The sequence below is a fragment of the Nyctereutes procyonoides genome, unplaced genomic scaffold (genome assembly GCF_905146905.1).
Source record: "Nyctereutes procyonoides isolate TBG_1078 unplaced genomic scaffold, NYPRO_anot_genome, whole genome shotgun sequence".
Lineage (NCBI taxonomy): Eukaryota > Metazoa > Chordata > Mammalia > Carnivora > Canidae > Nyctereutes > Nyctereutes procyonoides.
This window is the reverse complement of record NW_026575049.1, coordinates 27,229,460-27,251,683: the sequence shown is the minus strand read 5'-3', so window position 1 is coordinate 27,251,683 and position 22,224 is coordinate 27,229,460. Positions and strand designations below refer to the sequence as shown.

Here is a 22,224-nt window from a genome sequence, read left to right as displayed (position 1 = left end):
TAAGATATATGTACTGTGCAAGGTGTATAAAGGAGGTAAATATGAGGACATTTGACGTAATATTTTGTTAGGAAAACATAGGAGACATTCCACAGAATAGCTTATGAAGGAGCCCTGAGATTGGAACCAGGTTGGTGTGACAAAGGACAAAGAGGCTAGTGTGGTCATATCTATAAAGCTGAAGAGCTCAGAGATCAAGCAAAGCTGGAGGTGGGGATGGGCAGGAGGTTACAGGTTTGCATTGCACAGATGGCCAAGTGCAGCCACCAGAGGGGCTGAAGAACCAGCCCAGAGGCTGCTGTGTAGAATAAAAGGCAACCAAAGTAGGGAGACTAGGGATGGGGCAGTTGCCGTTGTTCAGTTGGTCACCAGTTTGTGGGCAGATCTCAAGTGAATCAGAAATGGAGGCCAACTGTTTATGGCCTAAGGGAAAGGGGGATCAGTAACCAAGATGGCTTGGGGCGGGCGTGTCACTAAGCCTGTAGTTTAACCTGGGATGAAGCTTCCCCCTTGGCTTCAACAGCCAAACACCTATTATGAACCAGAGATTAGAGACTCTGCAGTTACAAGGGAGTCTGCAGCGTGATAAATTCTAATTTCACTCCATTTTTTTCTAGTCCTTAAAGGAAAGAAGTTAAGTCTTCCAATGCCCATTTGAGGGCCTGAGATGATTCTACACCTTAACAAGGACACAGAGCAAGCTATTTGAAATGTTCTCCTGGATGACTTGGGCCAAGTGTTAAAATCAGAAAAATGCTTAGTGTGGATTTCAGCAAAGCACTGATCTATCTAGAAGACGTTCTCCCCGGTCCCTTAAATTATAGCACCAACAAAAAGTTTAGGCCAATTACACAAGCATGGTGCCTCACATCAACTGTGTATAAAGAAATATTAGGTGCTTAATCCATGGATGGGTCAAATAAACCATTGCTCCTTAAGGTCTTAGCATGACCCTCACGCTAACAGTCAATCCCATCCGAAAAGAAGTCTGTGTATAAGGCAAATGTCCCCCAAAGATCAGACTTCAAGTATTAGAAGCATGTTGTTGTGATTTTCACTTTCCAGATAGAAGACGAAGTTTCGGGAGTGATACAGAGGTGATCCAGTCTTAATGGGTGTGAAATGTCACTTCACTTTCAACCTGCCTTCAGGCCATAAGTGAAAGCCAAATTTATTAGCTTTGGTTAGACCTAAGTAGTTTCCTCCCTCACTTTTACAATGGACTTGGGTCTTGCTATAGCTCACAGCAGGTCTAGACAGTACTTTAATCCCACCTAGGTGGGTACCGCTACCATGACCACCATTTACCAATAAGGAAACAAATGCCCAAGCCTTTACCTACTAGGTGCCCAGCCTTGCTTTGTGACTCAAATTCTTTCATTAAATTCAATCAGTCCCACCTCCCTTTCACATTTTTAGGTGCTAAGGGGATTACTCAATCTGACGTCCCCAAATTTGAATAAAAACTGTTAAGAAAACTACCACTGGACTACAGTCAGATAATTTTCAAGCAATAAAAAGTTCACGCCTTATTGTCAACAGTGTTTTATTTATACCTACAAAAGAAAACAAGATGGTATCAAAAGGACAATTTACAAACTAAGAATAGTAACATAGCTCTTAGCATCCTGTGCCTGAACATCACACATCTACAAATCTTTCAAGTCTTAACGCAACAGGAATGTGTTCAGAGACCAGCAACACATGAATAGAGCACTGATCCCAAGCAAAAAGCCACCAACCTTTTAGATGAGAGAAGTCCACACAACGAATTGTTAGGGAGGTATTGGGGAGAAGCAGCCCCACAGCTTAATATTGAAATCCTTTCCCTAAATGACTTTCAACCATGACTGCAATAATAACTAGCATCACATGAGGACTCTTCTGCTCATGTTCTGAAGCAAAGGCAGAACGTGAATTATGAGTGACAAAGAAACAGAAGAGTTACTCTAAAACTATATATGAAAGACTCTGCTAGATTTCAGCTGTGCTCAGGCCACAATAGCTTTTGAGATTTGGAATATGCTGTTATTTTGACTTTATGACCACAGCATCCCTGGGGGGAAAAGGGTTGGCAAGCAGCAGACCAAATACCACTTGCCTGCCCAGAGACCTTTCCCACAAAGCTGCATTAAGACCTGCAAGAGAGTAAAGAAGGACACCCCTTATGGTGGCACCTCTGTTTAAAAATAATCAGAATTCTGGTGTACAAAGAAATATCAACAATGGACTGGTCAATGCTTAGACCAAAAAAAGAAAATTTTTTTTCTTTTTCAGGGGTGAGGGGGCACTTTGGTTTGAAAGCACAGAGCAGTTTTGCCAGATTTTCCTGTGCCTACCATCCTCCCTCAGCCTTAACTTCTCGAAGGGAGAAAAGAGTACAGTTAAAGAAAAAGTGTGTGTGGGGGGGATGGGGGACGACAAGTTCTCACATGCGTACATTTCAGCTTATGCTGACAACCTACCTGTATGTTGCACATTCAACCATACTTTTCAGAACCCCTCAGAAACCATCCCTTTCCTCTCCCTAAAGAATTTTTTAAAAACAACAAACAAAAAAAAAAAAAACCTCAAGTATTTAGATATTACAAACCAGCAAGCACCCTCAGTCCTTAGCCAAAGGATGCAGTGGAGCCTTCCCCCTTTAACTACATTGTTAACCAACAATACCAATACAAGCATAAAAAATTAATAGTCCAACACTGGATATGGAAGAGGGTTCTGGGGTCGTCTGATCTCCTTGTCCTGTCCTGTTACAGTGAACACACAAGAGCAGAAAATCCTTTCTAGGCTCATGTGCTATAGGAAGTCTCAGTAAAACAGTATCACTACTGGAAGGGAACAAACTCACCTACCTTCAGGAGGAAGAAAAGTGAGGACTTGGGCTTAGTCCTCTGTAACTTTTCTTAAGCACTACCTACCTGTAAAAAGCTGAGTGCAAAAGGATGCTGAAGAAAATTTGCATCCAAGAGCTGTTACAAAGCACTGCAGAGAAGAGTATGAAGAGAATTAAGAGCTTTCTTAACAGACCCCAAAGGTTCTTTATTCAAGATAATTTGGCCAAAAGGGCTGAGTAGCTAGCAAAGAGGTGCTTTTGTATTCTAGCTCTACAACTGAGATAAAAAGAAAATTTGCCGCTGAGTATATTCGGTTTATAATTAAAGGTGGTTTTTACACTGTAGGTGGATGCATACTTAACTGGTTATTTAACTAACTGGTTAATAAATTTTCAGTGAGCATTTATGTTCATTCTGCTCAGAGCAGCTATCTAATTGGAAAATGAATTTCACAGATGGTCCCTGGTTATGTGGGGAAGAAAAATAGGCAGCTTCCACCCAGATGCTGAGAGGCTACATTTAACCATTGCAATAAACACTTGGGGTTTTTAATTTAAAAGATACACTTAAGAAACTCAGACTCAGCAATTCAATGTCTAACCTGACTAAAATGGTTATTTTTCAGTAATTGGGAAGGGGCAAGGCGGAATATAAGGGAGACAAAACCAATTAGGAATTTTTTTAAACTGTCAAATGCACTTAACAAGCAATCAGCCAAAATGACAATGGCAAAGCATTGTCTTAGAAACTCATCAGGCCTGAGGAACATTAAAAAGCAATACAGAAAATGTGCAGGGAATTCCCTCTTGGTTTTCTAACCCAGTAATGTGAGCAATCTAAAAGCACAGATGCCATCTTCTTCTGCAGAATTCAACCCTCTACCCTCCCCCCTACCCCAACTCAGGACAACAAAAAAATGGGCTCCCACAAAAGGGCCTAATACCTTACTTTTTCTTTTAAGATGAAAAATAGCTCAAGTATCCTCAACATGCAAGAAGTTGGGGAAAACAAAAATCTCTTCCAGTCGGCTATATATATATATGTTTTTTACAAAATCTGTTATTACAGACTGGATCATTTTGGCGGACAGAAGAAACCTGGCAGTGAATTCTAACTAATCTGCATGAAAGACAAATCACAATGGTTGGGGGAAAAAAAAGAAAAAGAAAGAAAAGGGGAAGAGAAAAAAAAAGGGGAAAGACAGCGTTCCTTTAAATGTATTAAGTCTGCACAAGTCACTACCACTTGAGTGGTTTCATTTACGTGAAGGAGGAGGGGGAGGAGGAGGAGGGGGGTATTGGTAGGCAGTCTGCCCCATGTAACCTATCATATTGGTAGCTCCTGGAGGCTGTGCAAACTGTTGTGACATCAGTGGCTGTGGCTGCTGCCCAGACCGGCCTATCCCACTAAACTGCTGGCTAGAGCTCTGTGAACTTCTCCCAGTTGAGGTGGTGCTACTAGCCCCATAAGTGCCAGCGCCATATTCTTGGGCTGTATAGCCACTGGTGCCATAAGCAGCTGCCCCATAGGTGCCTTGACCATAGGTGTATTGGCCTGCTTGTGCTCCAAAGGCAGAATTTGGACTTCCATAGCCACTGCCGTTAGCATAACCGGCTCTATCGGTTTCACTACGATCCCGATAGCTCGCAGAGTCTCTCCGGCCACCATCCTTGACTCCTCGAAGCCTCCGGTCACACTCATCCTGATACATCAGATTGGGATTGTTGGCTGAAGAAGTGGTCCGGTATCGAGAACGACCTCCTAAGGGGAAGACACGAGGTATCTTTAATGCCAGATACACAATCCAAATGCAACCAGATGTAAAAACTCTACAACACAAAAGTATTCAATGCTCTTTGCTGATCTTTTAACTAGGCCAGGCTCCAAATTACTTTAAAACTATACCCATAATCTGATTCTTTAATAGGTCATATTCAGAAAAAATGGTGAATATTAAAGGTCATTCAACTTCTCACCGTTTTATGTCCTTTTTCCTTTTGAGGATTTACTGAGAAATACAATCTTCAAAATGCAGGAACAATGGTAAAAAAGTTTAGGTGACTTACCACAGGTTAAAGAACAAAGACAAGCAGCTAAGTTCAGAATACCCTACCAGGACCCTCTACTAGTGGGTTCTCTATGTTGTTTTGTGGACCTAAATGCATCAGAATTACCTCACAAGCTTTAGGATCCTAGGCTCAATTCCAAACCCACTTAAAAACCAAAAAACTTGTTATTTTAAAAAACTTCTTGGGTGATTTTAATGGCTTCAGCATGCAATAAGTTTGGGACAAAATAATTCCAAACTTGTATGGTAGTCAAGAAACCCTGATCCAAGTATATTTGCAACTATCCAATTTTCAGATCCATTAATTATGCCTGTTTCTACTACCATAAAATGGTGTAAAATTACTCATCTCTTCACCTTAAAAACTGAAAACCTAATATACTACACTAAGGCTTTTGAAGGTATTAAAACCAATCAGAATTCAGCTTAATTCTGAACATGTACCATGTACTTCAAAACACAAAGGCCAGTTTTATAATACTGCCTATGGAAATACTGGACAATCTCCACAGCCCCCACCTCGCAACCTTCAATATGGGCTTACTTAAAAGAGACTATGAAAAACTACTCATCACTGTCCTCTGTTATTAAGCAACATACTCAAAAGCTTTCAACAGGACTTAAAAAACAAAAAGATACCTTGGCAGTACCTGGAAAACTCCAGGACTTACCCTTACCCCCTCCTCCGCCGCCTCCTCTGTGGTCCACCAACTGCATCAGTTTTGGGTTGATAGCCTGGTTAGCCTCTTCCAGCACTTTGATCAGCTCTCTGGCCTGCTTTAGGTTCCCTGGGGTGAAGAAGGTGTAGGCGGTGCCCTTGTTGGTGCTACGGGCTGTTCGGCCAATACGGTGCACATAATCCTCTGAGCTGTTTGGATAGTCATAGTTGATCACAAACTTGACATCTTCCACATCTTCAAAGCCAACGATGAGTCAGTGTGCAGGTTGATGTAGCAGGGAAAGAGAAGGTAAAGGACATGCCAACAACAGGTGGGAAGCACGAATGCAGATGACAGCAAGAGGAAAGAAGACTAAGTTAGTAACCACACTGAACACGAACAAAAAAAGACTCATCCCAACAGAGTAAAAGAGGATGAATGATTCTTGGGACATGCACAGGAAGTGGCATCTTTATCAGCTGTAAAATCCTAAGGGAATCCCATCCAACCATCCAAACTCCTGCCTCTTCTTTATTTTAACCAATAAACCGGCAGGAATCGTATCCAATTCCAGCTCCTTTTCCAAACTGGAAATGTAGAAGCAAAGTGGTTACCACTGATAAGGTACAAGGTCAAATTACTTCTACTCTGTTGGGAGAAGCCTGGCAAAATCTACCAGTAATATAACAAACTTACCTTTAAACCAGTCACAGAGCAAAATGAAAAAAGAAACTTCATATACTTTATTACTACATTTTCAAGGAGACTTAATTGAAATATTTAGATTAAAAAATGTTTTGCTCTTGTATTTTAAAAAACTGATCAGAGGCAAAGTTAAGTACACACCTATTTTCCTTTGCAAAATTATCCAAATTATCTTTCCCCTTTCAATTACCGCAAGAGCACATTACACTAAAATTTCACTGTACTACCAAGCCCAGCTCTGCCAAATGAGGTTTTTTTTTTTTTTTCTCAACTCAAGGTTATTTCAACTCAGTACTTGCTTCAATTATCAAAGATGGTCTACATAACCTGGGAAATTAAATAGCCAAAGAGGGTGGGAAAAACCATGAAACCTTGAGACACTTTAATGTTCTATCCACTGCTGGGAATTGGGTTGAATAACCTCCTAATGCTTAAAGTATGTAAATGTTAGTGTAATGCTTTCAGCTAAATGTTTATTTTTACCTACTTAAACAAACAAATCTATTATAACAAAGAATCCTAATGTTTTGTGGAAAAAAATCTGCATTTTACAAAGAATATTCAGAAAATATCCTAGATAAAACACAGATTTTTGTGATATAAATAATTAAAAAACATTCTCTGTTTGTTACCAGACCGATGCACACTCCCTCCTCCTTTGGGAAACCGCTGCAGCCGATCCCGTCTCTTTGCCTTTTATTTTTGGCGGCCTCCTTTCGAAAACTCCGCCTTCTGACACGGGACCACTGGAGCGCGGGGAGCATGCATCAAGGGTCCGTGGCAGTGAGAAGTCCCCACACACGCTCGCTCTGTGAACTGGCTTAGATGCTTCTCTGTAGCCCCATTTGGTTGCCAAGCGCCGGAGAACCTGGGTTCGGGTAAAAATTTCAGGTCCTCCAACGCCTCCCCCAAGGATAATTGGGGTGATTGTAGAAAAAAATAATTAATAAAAAAATGTAAGTTACATCCAAAGGGTCAGACTGCATCTATTGCCCAGACTGGATTAATTTCAGGGGAAAGGGGAGATGATTAAAAAAAAAAAAAATTCAGCTGTTGTTAAAGGGCCTGTGAAGAAAGGGGCATTATGTCTGTTTCTTATTACAATAAAGGCTCCTCAGTCTTTACTGACCCCTAAAGTCCTGAAATCACACCAGAAAGACGAGAAGGCAGTTATCACAGGGGGCAGCGTGAGTCTCCGGCTAGAGTCGTTGATGCAACAAAGGAAAAACAAAAAGGTACGGGGCCAGGATGGACGGAAGATGGGGGATGGGAAATTATGCTCCACAGCCACTTCTTCAGAGCTAGGATAATGCTCCTTAGTCAGTCCCATGGTGTCTGACCACGAGCAGCAGAGCAAGTTGAAGGACTGCAGTGAATGCACAGCTGTGTGCTTTCCTTGCAGAAAGCACGGAAGACTGGAGTCGGCAGTTCAGAAACTAAGACTTGGGAGTATCTCTGGAGGGGTTCAATAAGGGAAAGACATGGTGCCAGTTCTTCATACTAGAAAGGTGTCCTGTGTGTATACACATAGAGCTGGCTGAGGGCACATAGGAGCAAGCGCAGAACTTGGTTTTCTCCAGTCAAGCCTGCCCTGATGTTATTTGTGCACTGCCACAATATTATCTTGTTGCCTTTAGAGAAGATGCCGTAGCAGGGTAAGAAACTGAAAAGTTCATGTTTGGGCTAGCTGCCTAGGATAATAACTTTTTGAGTGACAAGCCCTATGACATGGCCTGGATATCCAATCGCTAACTGGGAGGGACTGAAACTAGCCAATAGGCTCATCTAGAGCTGCTTCGGGCCGATGTAGATTTGCCTCGGCCATGTACTGAGTGAGCTGCAGCTGATATCAAAGCTTCTGTTAAAAAACAAAACAAAATAAATTTCAATACTTTTATGTTTCACAGTGTGTAGTTTCAACAAAAAAAAAAAAGGAAAAATTAAAACTATCCCAGTGGAAAGGGAATAGTGGCTTCCTGAGGATGACTATCATAAAACTATGGGAAGTGAAGAACTTACCTGAAGGGAACATTTAAGAGGCCATCGCTCGACAGGAAGTGAAAAAAGGCCTGGTGACTCAGCTGAAAATTGCACCCCTGTCTGTGAGGGAGAAGCCTTCACTTTCCAGGATCTTGTAGGACCTTGGTCAGCATTCTGCCATTTTGGTGGGTTTTCCCCCTCCTTTTGATTTTTATGAGGCAGCAAACAAAGGGGCCCAAAACAAGCACTGATGCTGAGTAACAAGAAACAGACTCAGGTACCTTCCCTCTCCCCGCACTTGCATGAGTGGGGGTGGGATGAAGAGTCTAAGTCATTCTAATGGTAGCCAATTGATTTGGTTTAGAAATGCAAGGGGGAAAGGAACAAATATTTTTAATTGTCTAGGCAAGATGCACAAAGAAGCTACCAGCACATAGCAAGCCTGTTTAAAAACCACCATTACTGAAAGCTTTTGTGTAAACTGCTTTCAGGCCTCAGCCTCTTCTCCCAACAGGCCCAGAGTTCTAACCGCACAGATCCAGACATGACCTCAGAGGGCAGAGACAATTTTCAGTCATGGCTGCAGGTCACCACCTCTGAAGGAGGGAATGATGAGTGCAATGTACAAAAAGCTTTCACTCCTTTGTATTCCAGTTGAACATTTATCCTCTTTATGTTAAGTATTACAAGGGAATATGGTACTTCTCACCTTACTAGGCAAGAAATTAAATATCTGTCAATTTTGATAGAAATGTCATTTTTAATTTAAAAGTTTTGAGTTATACCTGTTTACCTCAGAATAATGGGATAAAGTACCCCAAGATAGTTCTATATAACTCTCAAATTATAATGGGTGGAAAACTCCAAAAGAACACGAGCTTCAAATTAAGTTCTTAAATTGGAAGACAGCACACCGATAATAGGCACACGGGTGGGAAGAGGGGTAACTGAGTGTCCATAATAATTTTACATCAGTAAATAAAATTGGGCAATGTAGATTTAATTGCTGAATGATAACATACTTATAGACTTATTAAATCCCAAGAATACATTATGTTAGCATTCACAGAATTGGACCTCACATACACATCTAGCACAAATAGACTGCTATAGGGAGAAGAACAATTGTGGAAACCAGTTTCTAATAGCTTAGGTTCAATTAGGCTCATTCTACAGCCAGAAAATAGAATAAAACCAAGAAGCAGCTGAGCTGTTCAACTGAATGTCTCCTGTCCCTCTAAATGAACAGTCATGCCTAGGCCTTGCTGAAGACCAAAGCCTGTTTGTCAGGAGCAGGAAGAGACTTTGAAAATAAAAGGAAAAAAAAAAAAAAAAGAAAACCACAAAAAATAAAAATAAAAAAATAAATAAAAATAAAAAAACAGTTGTGGGGGGGGAAATCACACTTTATATTCTTCTCTTTTGAATATTTATCTAAACACACATATATACAACTCTAATTTGAAATGACAAACAAATCTTTAAACCAAAAGATACATATACCATTGACAGAGACACCTATCTATACAAACCTAGCCCACGGGAGGCTACATCTGTGGCAATGAGGATGGGAGCCTTTCCTGAACGGAACTCTGTAAAACAAGCATAGTACCACAAAAGTCAAGTTACCCAATCAAGGATAAGGTATTATCTTTATAAAATAACCATGCAAACATTCTTAGCTATCTGGCCTTTTACTCTACCATGTTCAACTTCAAATAATGGTGCCAGAACATAACAAGCTCTTAAAAGATTAAATTCAAGGGAAATAGTACTTCTATGAAAATCTTTATTATACTCACTTTAGCATATGAACAGACAAAAAGCTACCCCTAATGATCAAGTACTATTAAAACTGTATAGCAATTTGAAACAAAATTAAAACGAGCTAGAATTTTTTCCCCTTAAATTATGCATAACTGTGAAATGAAATAAATTTACTTTCCAAATGAAATAAAACCAAAAGTAGCAGGAGAGGAAACAAGTTTAAAAGATGTGGAGTGAAAGGAGAAACCGTACTTTCTTCTGTGAAGTAATAGGCAATATGTATTAGTCTTTGCCCCCAAGTCCTGGCTGTGAGTTCCTAAAACCCTTGTACACAGAGGTGCTAGGAGAGCCTTTTATCCTTAGTCTTTGACCCTGCCTGGTTCCTGACACAGAGACCCCAAGTCCCTCAGAATTTCCTGAATGATGAGTTTCTTTTGTGCTGAGGCATTGCTTGGTGGAATCCCGGAGAACTTCAGGATGGGTTATCACAAAGACCAAGCCATGATTATATGAGCTTGGAACTTTCAGCCCTACGCCCTACCCTTAGAGAATGGGAGAGGACTAGAGATTGAATTAATAATCAATCAGGCCTATACTATGAAGCCTGCATGGGACTCTGCGCATAGCGCAGTCAGCTTGAGATTCTCTTGCCCTCTCCCCCCTAACTCCCGCGCACGCTTGCTCTCAAATAAACCTTTTAAAAAAAAAAATCCCAGAAGTATAGGGTTTGGGGAACTCTCTAGGCTGGTGAACAGTCTATAAAGACAAGACCTTATTAAATAAAAGAAAGGTAGTCTAAATTACAAAAAAAGTGTAAAGAGCCAGCATTAGTGACCTTCAAAGACAGCAGAGATATGCTAAAAAATGTCCCTACTAGTCAATTAACTAGAGCAGAGCTAGGCAAACTCTGGCCTATGCATCAAATCTAGAAATACGGGATCCCTGGGTGGCGCAGCGGTTTGGCGCCTGCCTTTGGCCCAGGGCGCGATTCTGGAGACCCCGGATCGAATCCCACGTCGGGCTCCCGGTGCATGGAGCCTGCTTCTCCCTCTGCCTGTGTCTCTGCCTCCCTCTCTCATTCTGTGTGACTATCATAAATAAATAAAAAAAATAAAAAAAAAAGTTTATAAAAAAACAAATCTAGAAATACTATTTTTACTATTTTATTGCAATACAACCAAGCTGATCTTCACATATTGCCTATTTCCATTCTTTTTTGCCGTAATGAGCCAAATGACTGACAGAAATTCTGTGACTGTGACGATACACTGTTATCGTCTGTAAAGCAGAAAATATTTACTTCTTGATCCTTTACAGAAAGTTTGCCCATCCCTAAAATAGAGTGTGGACAATATTTAGTTCTTAACTCACCATTAAGTACCCAATCTCTTTCAGGTTGACTCTTGTCTCCATGGATACACATAGCTGGCCAACTGTCAGAAGAAAAATGACCAATATTTCAGAAATCTTTAAAAAAAGAGAAACTAAACTTTAAAAAGAAGCACTATCACACAGAATTGTGAAGGTTTATTAGGCTACATGAATAGATGACTGTCCATCCAAAGAGCAAGGTGCATGATGGGCATTATTGAAATATACAATATATATAATACCAATTTAAAGATTCCTACTAAACTATAAATATAAAACCTGAAGCTGGGATCCCTGGGTGGCGCAGTGGTTTAGCGCCTGCCTTTGGCCCAGGGCGCGATCCTGGAGACCCAGGATCAAATCCCACGTCGGGCTCCCGGTGCATGGAGTCTGCTTCTCCCTCTGCCTATGTCTCTGCCCCTCTCTCTCTCTCTGTGACTATCATAAATAAATAAAAATTAAAAAAAAAAAAAAAGTTAAAAAAAAAAAAAACCTGAAGCTAATTACCTCAGTGCTGCACTCACCCATCTCTGCGCATCCTTCGAGTGAGGTCATCACAGCGTCTCTTTGTCTCTACAAATATTATTGTCTTATTTTCTTTCTCAGCCATTATTTCCTCCATGAGCTGGATCAACCTGAAAACAAGACCAGCAAAAGTGCATTCAGATAAAATCTCCCCACACATTATGTAAAAGCTATGTATACAACATTAATTCCTCAAAACTACAGTACTCTTTTCACATTATCTTCTATACAGCTGTTAACTATCTGAACTGGGATTTAATTCTAAGGATCCAGTACCTCGCTTGTAACTACAATACTCTGGAGAATGAGATAAAGAATTGATAGCTGGTAAGCTAGTAATGCTTTTAACATTTTTTGGCCCTCAAAAAATTTCAGGCTTCTTCAATGCTTTAATTTTGGGAGGATTATCAGGAAAAGTTTAACAGCATTATCAAAACAGTAAAATCCCTCTTACTTGTGGTCTTTTTCACTTTCCATGCAGACATCCACAATCTGGAGGATGTTGTGGTTGGCACTCAACTCCAGATTGCCCACGTTGATCTGGGTGTAATCACGAAGGAAATCCTCTGCAAGCTGTCTTACTTCTTTTGGCCAGGTTGCGCTCCACATCAATGTCTGCCTATCAGGCTACCAGGAGAAGAAAGGCTTTCTTTTAGGCTAAGGAACTGTGACAGGAAATGGGAATAAAGACAGTGTATCATCAGTTTTACACACCCTGATTTGGTCAACAATTTTACGGATCTGAGGTTCAAAGCCCATATCAAGCATCCTGTCAGCCTCATCCAGTACAAGGTAAGTACAACGGCGAAGATTTGTCTTTCCTGACTCCAGGAAATCTATCAGGCGCCCAGGAGTAGCTATACAGATCTCAACACCTGTAAAACAAAACCAAAGATATAGCCAACTAAGAATTCCTTATACACTGTCCAAGCCTCAGCAAACTAAGAAGCACCAGCTCTGATGGTTGCATTCAATACTGGAGAGCACTAACTAAAATTTTTAAAAAAGATTTTAGTTGGGCAGCCCAGGTGGCTCAGTGATTTAGTGTTGCCTTTGGCCCGGGGTCTGATCCTGGAGACCCGGGATCTAGTCCCACATCGGGCTTCCTGCATGGAAGACTCTGCCTGTGTCTCTGCCTCTCTCTGTCTCTCATGAGTAAATAAACAAAATCTTTTAAAATTAAAAAAGAAAAAAAAAAAGATTTTAGTTATTTGAGAGAGACAAAGCATGTGCACAAGCAGAGAGAGAGGGAAAAGCAGGCGTCCTGCTATGCTGGAAGCCAGAAGTGGGGCTCCATCCCAGGATCCTGGGATCATGACCTGAGCTAAAGGCAGATGCTTAATGGACTGAGCCACCCAAGCACCCCACACTAGTTAAATTTTGTCTCTGTAAAAACTTTTCCCTTATTAGCAGTTTAACTGTACCTGGGAATTTCTAAGCTGCTGAATTACTCTTTTTTTCCAAAAATAATACACTATTTTCCTCTCCAACTTCATTCATAAAAATTGGTAAGATGAGAAAAATTGTTAATTCTTACATGATATATATATATTTTTAAATTACCTCTCTCCAAGTCTCGAATTTGGGGACCTTTAGGAGCACCTCCATAAATGCAAGTACTCTTCAATCTAGAACATTTGCCATAGTCATCAGCCACCTGCTGTACTTGCTGGGCAAGCTCTCTGGTAGGAGCCAGAACTAGACACTGAAACAAACACACATGTTTAAGTCACCATCAAATTAAAAAAGTCATTTAAATTTTTTTTGTATTGTCTAATCTGGTACTTTAAAATTATGTGAGGGGGTAGGGGAAGACAGTTTAAGACAGCATATGGGAGTGTGATAGAAAACATTTAGCATGTGAAATGATGGTTTACTTTTGATATAGGATTCATTATAGTTTGTGCTTTTTAAGTGGATTTACAGATTGTATTACCTAGTTTTAACTAGGTAAACAGCTCTCACAAAATGAACAAGTGACATTAGCCAAGGATTAATTAAATTAAATATTAGTAGAAAACTAGATGAATAAGGAAAGAGCAAAGTAGACATTTTTCTGACTTCTAGTGTAAGCTTTCAGCCAGACACATTAGGTTAAAAACAGTGACTTATAATCAAAACAATACAGAATTAGAAGACGCTTTGAAATAGGTTATTATATACACTATTAACAACAGATCCTGTTCTGTGTAGATCCATGAAATATTACTAATTCAATTAGCTAATTCAACTAGCAATGTGGAATATATCACACATCGCAAAGTTATAGGTTACTCCTTTTTGTGACTATTTTGAGACAGTAATAATGTACCTATTTGTAAACACATATCAAATCCAAGCTGCAAGCTCGATTATTTTTTTTTAAGATTTTTTAAAAGTAATCTCTACACCCAACGTGGGGCTCCCAAATCACAGCCTGAGATCAAGAGCTGCATATTCTACTGACTGAGGCAGTCAGGCACCCCTCAATTTTTAAAAAACAGGTAAGAATGTATTAAAAATGTTTGATAACCACTCCACACATTTTACAGGAAATAGCAAAAGTGAAAATAAGCCAGAAAATCATATTGCCCTATAAACATTTTAAAAGTATTACTTAACCACAAAGAATACATATCCTAAATGTGACTTATATACAAATGGCAGGGATATAATTTTCATACTTCCTTATCCCTCACACAATCATTGAATAATTAAGAATTCTGACTTTACTGCAGAGTAAATGCCTATAGATGAAGGCAGCACACATAGCAGTTAAGAGTAAGACTATTCAAAATCAAACTCAGCCATTTAACAGCTATTATGACTTTGTGGACTAATCATTTAATAGCACTGTGTCAAAATTTATCAGTAAGATGGAGACATCACTTCCAGAAAAAGAGGGTGGGCTTGAGAATAAAATCTGAAGACACATGTAAAGCACAATGCCTGAAACACAGTTACCATTAAACTGTGATTATTTTTAGAATTATAAATACACTTACAATTGGGCCATCTCCTCTTTCCAAGTAGGGCTGGTGATTAATATGAACAATTGCAGGCAGCAAATACTAGGGAGGGGGGAAAACAATGACAGTCTTATTCCAAAAGTAAGCCATTATCTTAAGTTACCATAGTTAATTGATAATGCCTAACTACAAAAATGAAAACAGAACTCTCAACTGTTACACATATGTGCAATGTAAATTTGAACACAACGTACTCACACATTTCCCATACCTAAGAAAGCTGAAACTACCTACACTATCTGAATTAGAATTTTAAAAAAAATATTTTATTTACTTATTTTGAGAGAGAGGGGGAGAGTGAGCAAGAAAGCATGAATGGAAGGGGGAGGGGCAGAGGGAGGAGGCGGCTCCCCACTGAGCAGCAAGCCTGATGTGGAGCTCAATCCCAGGACCCTGAGATCATGCCCTGAGCTAAAGGCAGACACCTAACTGACTGAGCCACCCAGGAGCCGATGAATTAGAATTTTTAAAGAATGAATGGTGACTCAGCAGTTGAGCCTTGGGCTCAGGTCATGATCCTGGGGTCCTGGGATCGAGACCCACATCAGGTTCCTGCAGGGAGCTTGCTTCTCCCTCTTCCTGTGTGTCTGCCTCACTCTCTATCATGAATAAATCTTAAAAAAAAATTAATGGGATAATCTGCAAAATAAGTTACCATAATGTTAACATTCCCTTGCCGGTACATACCGCCAGAGTCTTCCCAGAGCCAGTCTGAGCAATGCCCACCATATCTCGACCACTGAGAGCCAAAGGAAATCCCTGGCACTGAATTGGAGTTGGTTCTGTAAAGTGTTGATCCATCAACACATCCATTACATATTCTGTAAGAGAACAAATGTCAGTGCTTTCAGGTAAAACAAGGACACAGCCAATAGAATTCTAAAAAAAATCCATTCAGCTCATCAAAGGAAAGATTTACCCAGCTTCATATCTCCAAGAGAAGTGCTGTTTTTTTTCTTTAGTTACTGAATCTCTGACCTGCTGGCTATCTCAGAGGACTATTGCCCTAGTTATCTACTCTTCCCTTCAATACTTAAAAACTATTGCCCTGAAGTCTCTAATACAGCATGGGCACATGGTTGTTGGTCACATATTATTTGCCAAGTTATATCCAGCTAGAAAGCAATTTCATTGTTTTCTAAAACGTAGAGGCAAAACTTCTAGGGGGAAGATGAAAAACTCAAAAAAGCTTAAAAATAAAAAACATAAGCATAAAAAAACTCTTATGCAACAATACAGCATTTACTTAAAAGTCTTGAAATTTTTTAAAAAGTTTATTATTACTTTTATGAAAGGTTTCAACTTGCCTCTTTCAATAAAATCCTAAGCCTGAATCAAAACCTTTAAATAACCCATTATCCATGTTTACCATTCAATAATATTAACAATTACAATCCTGGACTGAAGAACACTTACGTGGGAAGTTAGCATGATGGAAGGCAAACACAGGTTTAGGACAAACATCTCCCCCTCTCACTGTAATTTCTTTCTTTCGGCGTAGTTCATCAACCTCATACTATGGAAGAAAACGAAGTAAGAAAAATAAGTTACTCTAAACATACAACACTATGTTCCAATTAAGATGAACAATTAACTATACAGTTACACTGGAAAATATCTAACACTTCTAATACTGCTTTCAAATACATTCAACTTCATTAATTTGCAAAGATCCTCCCAACTTTGAGTTAATGAAGCATGTGAGAAGAGTTCTATTTTCCCCATGAGAAAACAGACACTTAGAAATATTAAAAGAAATTTGCCCAAGGGCCAGAACTAGGATGAGGGATAAACAGTGGAACTTGGACCAAGTGCTTTTTCCATCATATCTTTTTTTGAACATTTCAATGAGTGGAGTCCAAAACAATCACAAGGTTAAAAAAACAGAAGTACATTATGTCAATGTTTTAATGTAGATGAAAGGACAAGATACCTCATATAGTTAAAATCTCATATATGACAAATTGGGAAGCATAGCCAATAAACGAGAACCAAACAATAGATTAGGTAAATATTTAAACTGTTTCCTCATGCAAGTACCAGTAGTCTTAGTAAGAATCTAAGGGAACTACTACACTAAACATCTAACAGCAGTGAAGTCTGCCTAATGTTAACTTGGTTCATTACTGCGTATAGAAAAAAGGTAAATCCCCCAAACTTACCGGAGTCAGTCTTGCCACTTCGGGATGTTCTACATAAAAATTCTTCTCAAACTTGGGGAGCTCACTCAAATCCCACTTCTTTTTACGTAAACGCTCCCCAGGATTACCAAATTTCTTTGGGGGAAGGCCACCACCACCTCTTGCACCAAATCTAGAAACACCAAAAACTTTTTATTAGTATCTTAAAAGCAATATACCTTGGGTGGCATAAGAACAAGCAAAAAGACTGCTTCCTAGGATACTATCAAGCCCCCTCCAAAGAATATTTTTTTATTTTCTCAAAAGTATGTTGAAAAAGTCTGTAAAACTTCCTTCACAATCCAGTAACATTGTTACAGGTATGATTACAACAGATAAAAAATTAACAACTCTAAGTTTAGAAATCACTGCAAAGGTTTGAATTTTGATTCTGCCTCTTATGGTACAATTTGAACAATTTAAATTCTTTATACTCCAGTTTCCTCTGTAAAGTAGAAACAATACAACCACTTATTTCAGAGATTGTTGTGAAAATGAAGTGACTAATATAAAGTGCTCAAAAAAGTATCTGGTAGGGGTGCCAGGGTGGCACTGAGCATCTGATTACCACAGTGTGATCCCAGAGTCCAGGGATCGAGTCCCACATCGGGCTCCCTGTGAGGTGCCTGCTTCTCTGCCTCTCTCTGTGTTATCTCTCATGAATAAATAAAATCTTAAAAAAAAAAAGTATCTGGGGGATCCCTGGGTGGCTCAGTGGTTTGGCGCCTGCCTTTGGCCCAGGGTGTGATCCTGGGGTCCCGGGATCAAGTCCCGTGTCGGGCTCCCTGCATGGAGCCTGCTTCTCCCTCTGCCTGTGTCTCTGCCTCTGTGTCTCTTATGAATAAATGAATAAAAAATCTTAAAGAAAAAAAGTATCTGGCATAGTAAGCACTCAGTACAAGTTAGCATAACTGTATTCATTCAACAAGTAGTTACTGTACCAGGTGCTGGAGATATCAAATCGAATATTCTTACTTAACATTCAGACATGTAGGCAAGGGAAGGCATTAGTTCATGTTTAAATTAAAGGCAACATTGTGGGCAGGGAAATATACTTCAAGCCAAGCTGTCCCATACTGGAAGTTTCTTTAAAACTCTTTATCACTAATTGTGATAAGCACTCCTATTATCTGCTAATCTAAGGAAAACTACTAGACCCCCTCCCCAAGACTAGCAGGCTACTCTTCACATTTAGTTTAGGCTAATGAATAGCCAGAACTGATTTATGACCTATCCTTCCTTTTTATCTCCACCTTTACTTTCTTTTTGTTCCCAGGGAAAATAGTACTATTAATTTGACTACAAATTTACAAAAAAAAAAAAAAAAAAAAAAGTAAATCTTCAAGGTTTTACTTATTCTAAGTTTATTCTTTTTATTAATCTAAATCCAACATAGGGTTCAAACTCACCACCCCAAGATCGAGTCACAAGCTCCAATGGAGTCTGCCAGGCACCTCTTGTATTAATTAGGTTTTAAAAATTCGAAATAGATTTAAAGCCAATCTTCCACTAGGCGAACTTGTAACATCCTACTTTTCCTAAAACATGAAGATGGTTTTCATTTCTGTATTTCAACCTAGCAAAGTGTGGGGCATTGCTTTGTATACAAATAGTATACACTTACACGATGTTTTCATTCCGTTTCCTTACTCCTGAACACACTGTGAATTTCAATTTAACTTCCTTTTCCCACTCTAACCCACTCATATCATCATCTTGCAGATGGTTCCACTTTATAATCGACAGGCAGTAGCTGTAATATTTCAAAGGGCCTCAATTTCCTGGAATTCAAAGTGTTCCTAAAACTTACTTACCCAGCTAGACATTTCTCTAAATACAAACATACAAAGACTGATAGTGGAAAATCTTCTTGGGACTACTGAGCATCTACACTCAAAGGGCAGAACTTGGTGGATTCCATTTATACTACTTGTTATGAGAAACCAGGAATCAAAAGATATACACACCCATGATAGCATCAATGATATCAGGCCCAAACCTCAATACTGAACAAAGACCACCTGCATCAACATCCCTCCTTATAAATGAAGCAACTAACACATATCTATAGAGATCAGCCAAGTCTTTAGATTGTCAGGCTTACAAAGAATTGTAATGTCAATTTTTAGAGTCTGTCAGCCCAGTTCATACTAATGTATATGGTTTCTAGATGTTGTTCCAATGCTGCTGCTGCATTCCAATGCTACCTAGACCTTAAGCTAATGATCTACAAGAAAACAGAACTTTGGAAAGTAACATTCCTTTTGAGACTTATTCAAAAGGAGAGGTTTTTTCCTATCTCCCTATGGCCTTGACTATTTATCTAAGATATACCATTCTACACTACACATATAATTTGAAACACCTAATTCTTTAAAAATATGCTGTCTTCCACCTTTATAATTAAAGCGTACCTCAAAACTCAAGATAGCCTTTTTTTCTACTCTTGTAGAATTTTTGAGCATTCTTGCCATCCTTCAAAGATGCACATAACCTAATCCCTAGCATACTATACTTACACTCATTAAGTTTAATTTTGCTTTGCAATAAACACAACTCTGAAGATTTATAGATTTATATTAATGTGCAATATCATGCTAGTTTAAATGTACAAGGCACATCACTTTTGGATTTTACATGTACACGTATACACTAACCTCACTTTTACTCTCTTTTCAAAATAATCTATTTCGGCTCTGTAATTGTTAAGAATATAGTAACTCAAAATCATAAATGCAATTTCATGGTAAATGTAGAATTAGGACACAGACATTATGAAAAAGTGCCATTTTGTGTGAAAAGAACAGTTTAAAGCTTTAAAAAAATGTCATCTGATAGTCAATATGGAGTAGAATATGGATCAGTAATTTACTTTTTCTTCTTTTCAAATAATTTGTTAAAACATGTATATGGTGAAATTAAGTATTAAACCAAACACCTATGGTATGGTAAAGAAACAGAACATGATCAGTACCTTGGTAGCCCTCTGTGCCTATTTCAAGTTTACAAACCCACTACAACTACCACCTTGATTTTTGCTTTTTGGAGTCCGGTCATATACGTATCCTTTTACCACAACTTCCTTTTTCAATGTTTGCTGGTCATCCATTTTGATGCACATTTCTTTTTTCACGGTTGTGTTACATTCTACTGTAATGAATACCCACCCTTTATCTAGACAGAAGAGTGGTTCCCAATATTTTCATGAACAGTGCTGGTATGAACATTTTTTGCACATGAATGCTGGGGAACATGTACAATGATTTCTCTAGGCTTGTGTCTAGGGTACAAAGCTTAAGAAAGGAATTATTGGGTCATTTTCTACTATGTCTCAAGTGGTTGCACTGAAATTCACTTCTAAATTTAGCTATACTGTGAAACTCTAAGCAAACATTCCACTTCTAGCCCTCCAAATTTAACACTAAGATCAAATATTTTCCTTCCTAACAAGGTATAAATAAAATAATCCTTTTTATTCGGCAATTCAAGTGAATTGAGGTGCTTGTGACTAGAGGTCTGGGACTTCTGTATTTGAACCGCAAAAGACAAAAATGTTTGCGGAGAAAATATCAACAGAACACCTGTCACAAAGACACAATTTTACATAGATCTCAATTCCCAAAAACAATGCAAAGTAAAGGCAATTATTATGCCCATCTTCAGTTGAGAAAATAGGCTCACAAAAAGGTCCAGGATCTTGCCCAAGGTCACATATGTATATATATTAATAACTGGCGTTCCATTATTATTTATCCAGAGATAAGACCTTTATTACAAAAAGTTAACAGCACGAACATTCGCATCTCTTAGGCAACTTTTCCCTTTAACTTATGTTAAGATCTGAATCTCAGTATCTGGGAAGAACTTTAGTCTTGTTAACTTTCAGCCGTGGCATTATCGCACCGAAACTTTCTAACCAGGCCGAGCAACTAATACTCCAGCCCCAACTGGAGAAGAACGGAACACAGGGTGGGAGGGAACCCTACAGTAACAACAACAACAACAACAACAACAACAAAAAAAAAAAAAAACCGAAAAAACAAAAAACCCTCCCTCCTCAAATAAGATCATTTAGATGGCAAACAATTCCACTGCTTTACTGTCCAAAGTGCGTGCTTCGAATTATCTGAAATACGACTAAAGGGGATTTTAAGATACATTTAAAACTAGAAATCAGCCATTTGGCGTCTAGTTTCCCACTCGATTTCCAGTTCCTTTAGCAGTTATCTCTGGCGACAGATAAGATAAGGGAAGCCATTTGGCGTCAAGATTTTCCCAGGCCGAACTCGGAGACCTCCTCCTCTTCTCAGCAAGAACATCCGTGTTTTACAGATGAGCGCTGAGGCCTGGAGAGATCAAATGACTTGCCCAAATCGGCCGGGCCCGGCAGCCGGGCGGCGAGGCGAGGCCAGGCTGGGTCTGCCGCGCTCGGGCCGCCCCTCCGGCTCCCCGCCACCACGGCGGTCCGAAAGGAGGGGCTGGGGCGTCGCCAGGCCGCCCCCCCCACGCCGGGTCTCCCGTGATCCCGGGGCGCAGGCCCACCCGCAGGCCCGCACACCAAACCGCTATTATGTCCCAGGTCGCCTCGCCTCCCGGAGTCGGGGGCGTCGCTCCCAGGCCCGCAGTCGGCTCCAGGTCTCCCGCTCGGCGGCAGGCTGCGGTCTCCTCAGGAAACAACCTTCCCCCTCCCCCCGGCCCACGCACACGCGAGGCCTTCCCTCTCCCCCTCCCCCCTTACCCTCCACGGTCACGATCCCGGTCCCGGTCCCCAAAGCCGCCTCCGCGCATGGTCCCAAAGGGATAGAGATCTGGGAGCGGGGCACGGATGGCCGGGCTCGGGAGGGCCTGCGGCTCCGGTCTGGTGACGACCGATGGCGGCGGCGCCTCCGCTGTTGGGGCGGCGGCAGGCGCGGCGCTCTCTCGCTCCGACGCGCTGTCTCCCGTCGCAGACGCCACCGTCGCCGCCTCTCTCGTCGGAGACGGGAGCAAAACACAGAGAATCGGGGTTATAAAAACTGTGGGTAGGTTTGGCTACGCTCAAACCCGGCAGTGCCGCGGTTTAGGCGTCTCCTTCCTTCCCAGCGACTGCACAAAATGGCGGCCGGCGCTGAGACTGCTCCAGCT

At 40.2% G+C, this 22,224-nt stretch overlaps 2 protein-coding genes across 3 annotated transcripts in view; one reads left to right on the top strand and one right to left on the bottom strand.

The window, feature by feature from the left end:
* KDELR3 (KDEL endoplasmic reticulum protein retention receptor 3) overlaps nt 1-1,532 on the top strand; it is a 12,770-nt gene extending 11,238 nt beyond the window's left edge. Inside the window, exon 5 of the mRNA XM_055327969.1 lies at nt 618-1,532. Coding sequence (XP_055183944.1) covers nt 618-658 — 41 coding nt within the window. The 3' untranslated portion in view covers nt 659-1,532. The remainder of the gene's footprint in view (nt 1-617) is intronic.
* Nucleotides 1,530-22,224, bottom strand: DDX17 (DEAD-box helicase 17). Of its 2 annotated transcripts, none has more exons than XM_055327967.1 (13): nt 21,839-22,224; nt 17,083-17,233; nt 16,337-16,436; nt 15,608-15,741; nt 14,897-14,962; nt 13,476-13,617; nt 12,627-12,787; nt 12,367-12,539; nt 11,912-12,022; nt 11,388-11,449; nt 9,782-9,841; nt 5,577-5,819; nt 1,530-4,598 (listed from the first exon to the last, which is right to left on the bottom strand). In XM_055327967.1, the coding sequence occupies exons 1-13, from the start codon at nt 21,886-21,888 to the stop codon at nt 4,093-4,095; spliced, it is 1,959 nt and encodes a 652-aa protein (XP_055183942.1). In that variant the 5' UTR covers nt 21,889-22,224; the 3' UTR covers nt 1,530-4,092. The 2 variants fall into 2 exon arrangements, with proteins under 2 accessions (XP_055183942.1, XP_055183943.1); XM_055327968.1 differs by having other exon boundaries at nt 5,583-5,819; nt 21,839-22,223.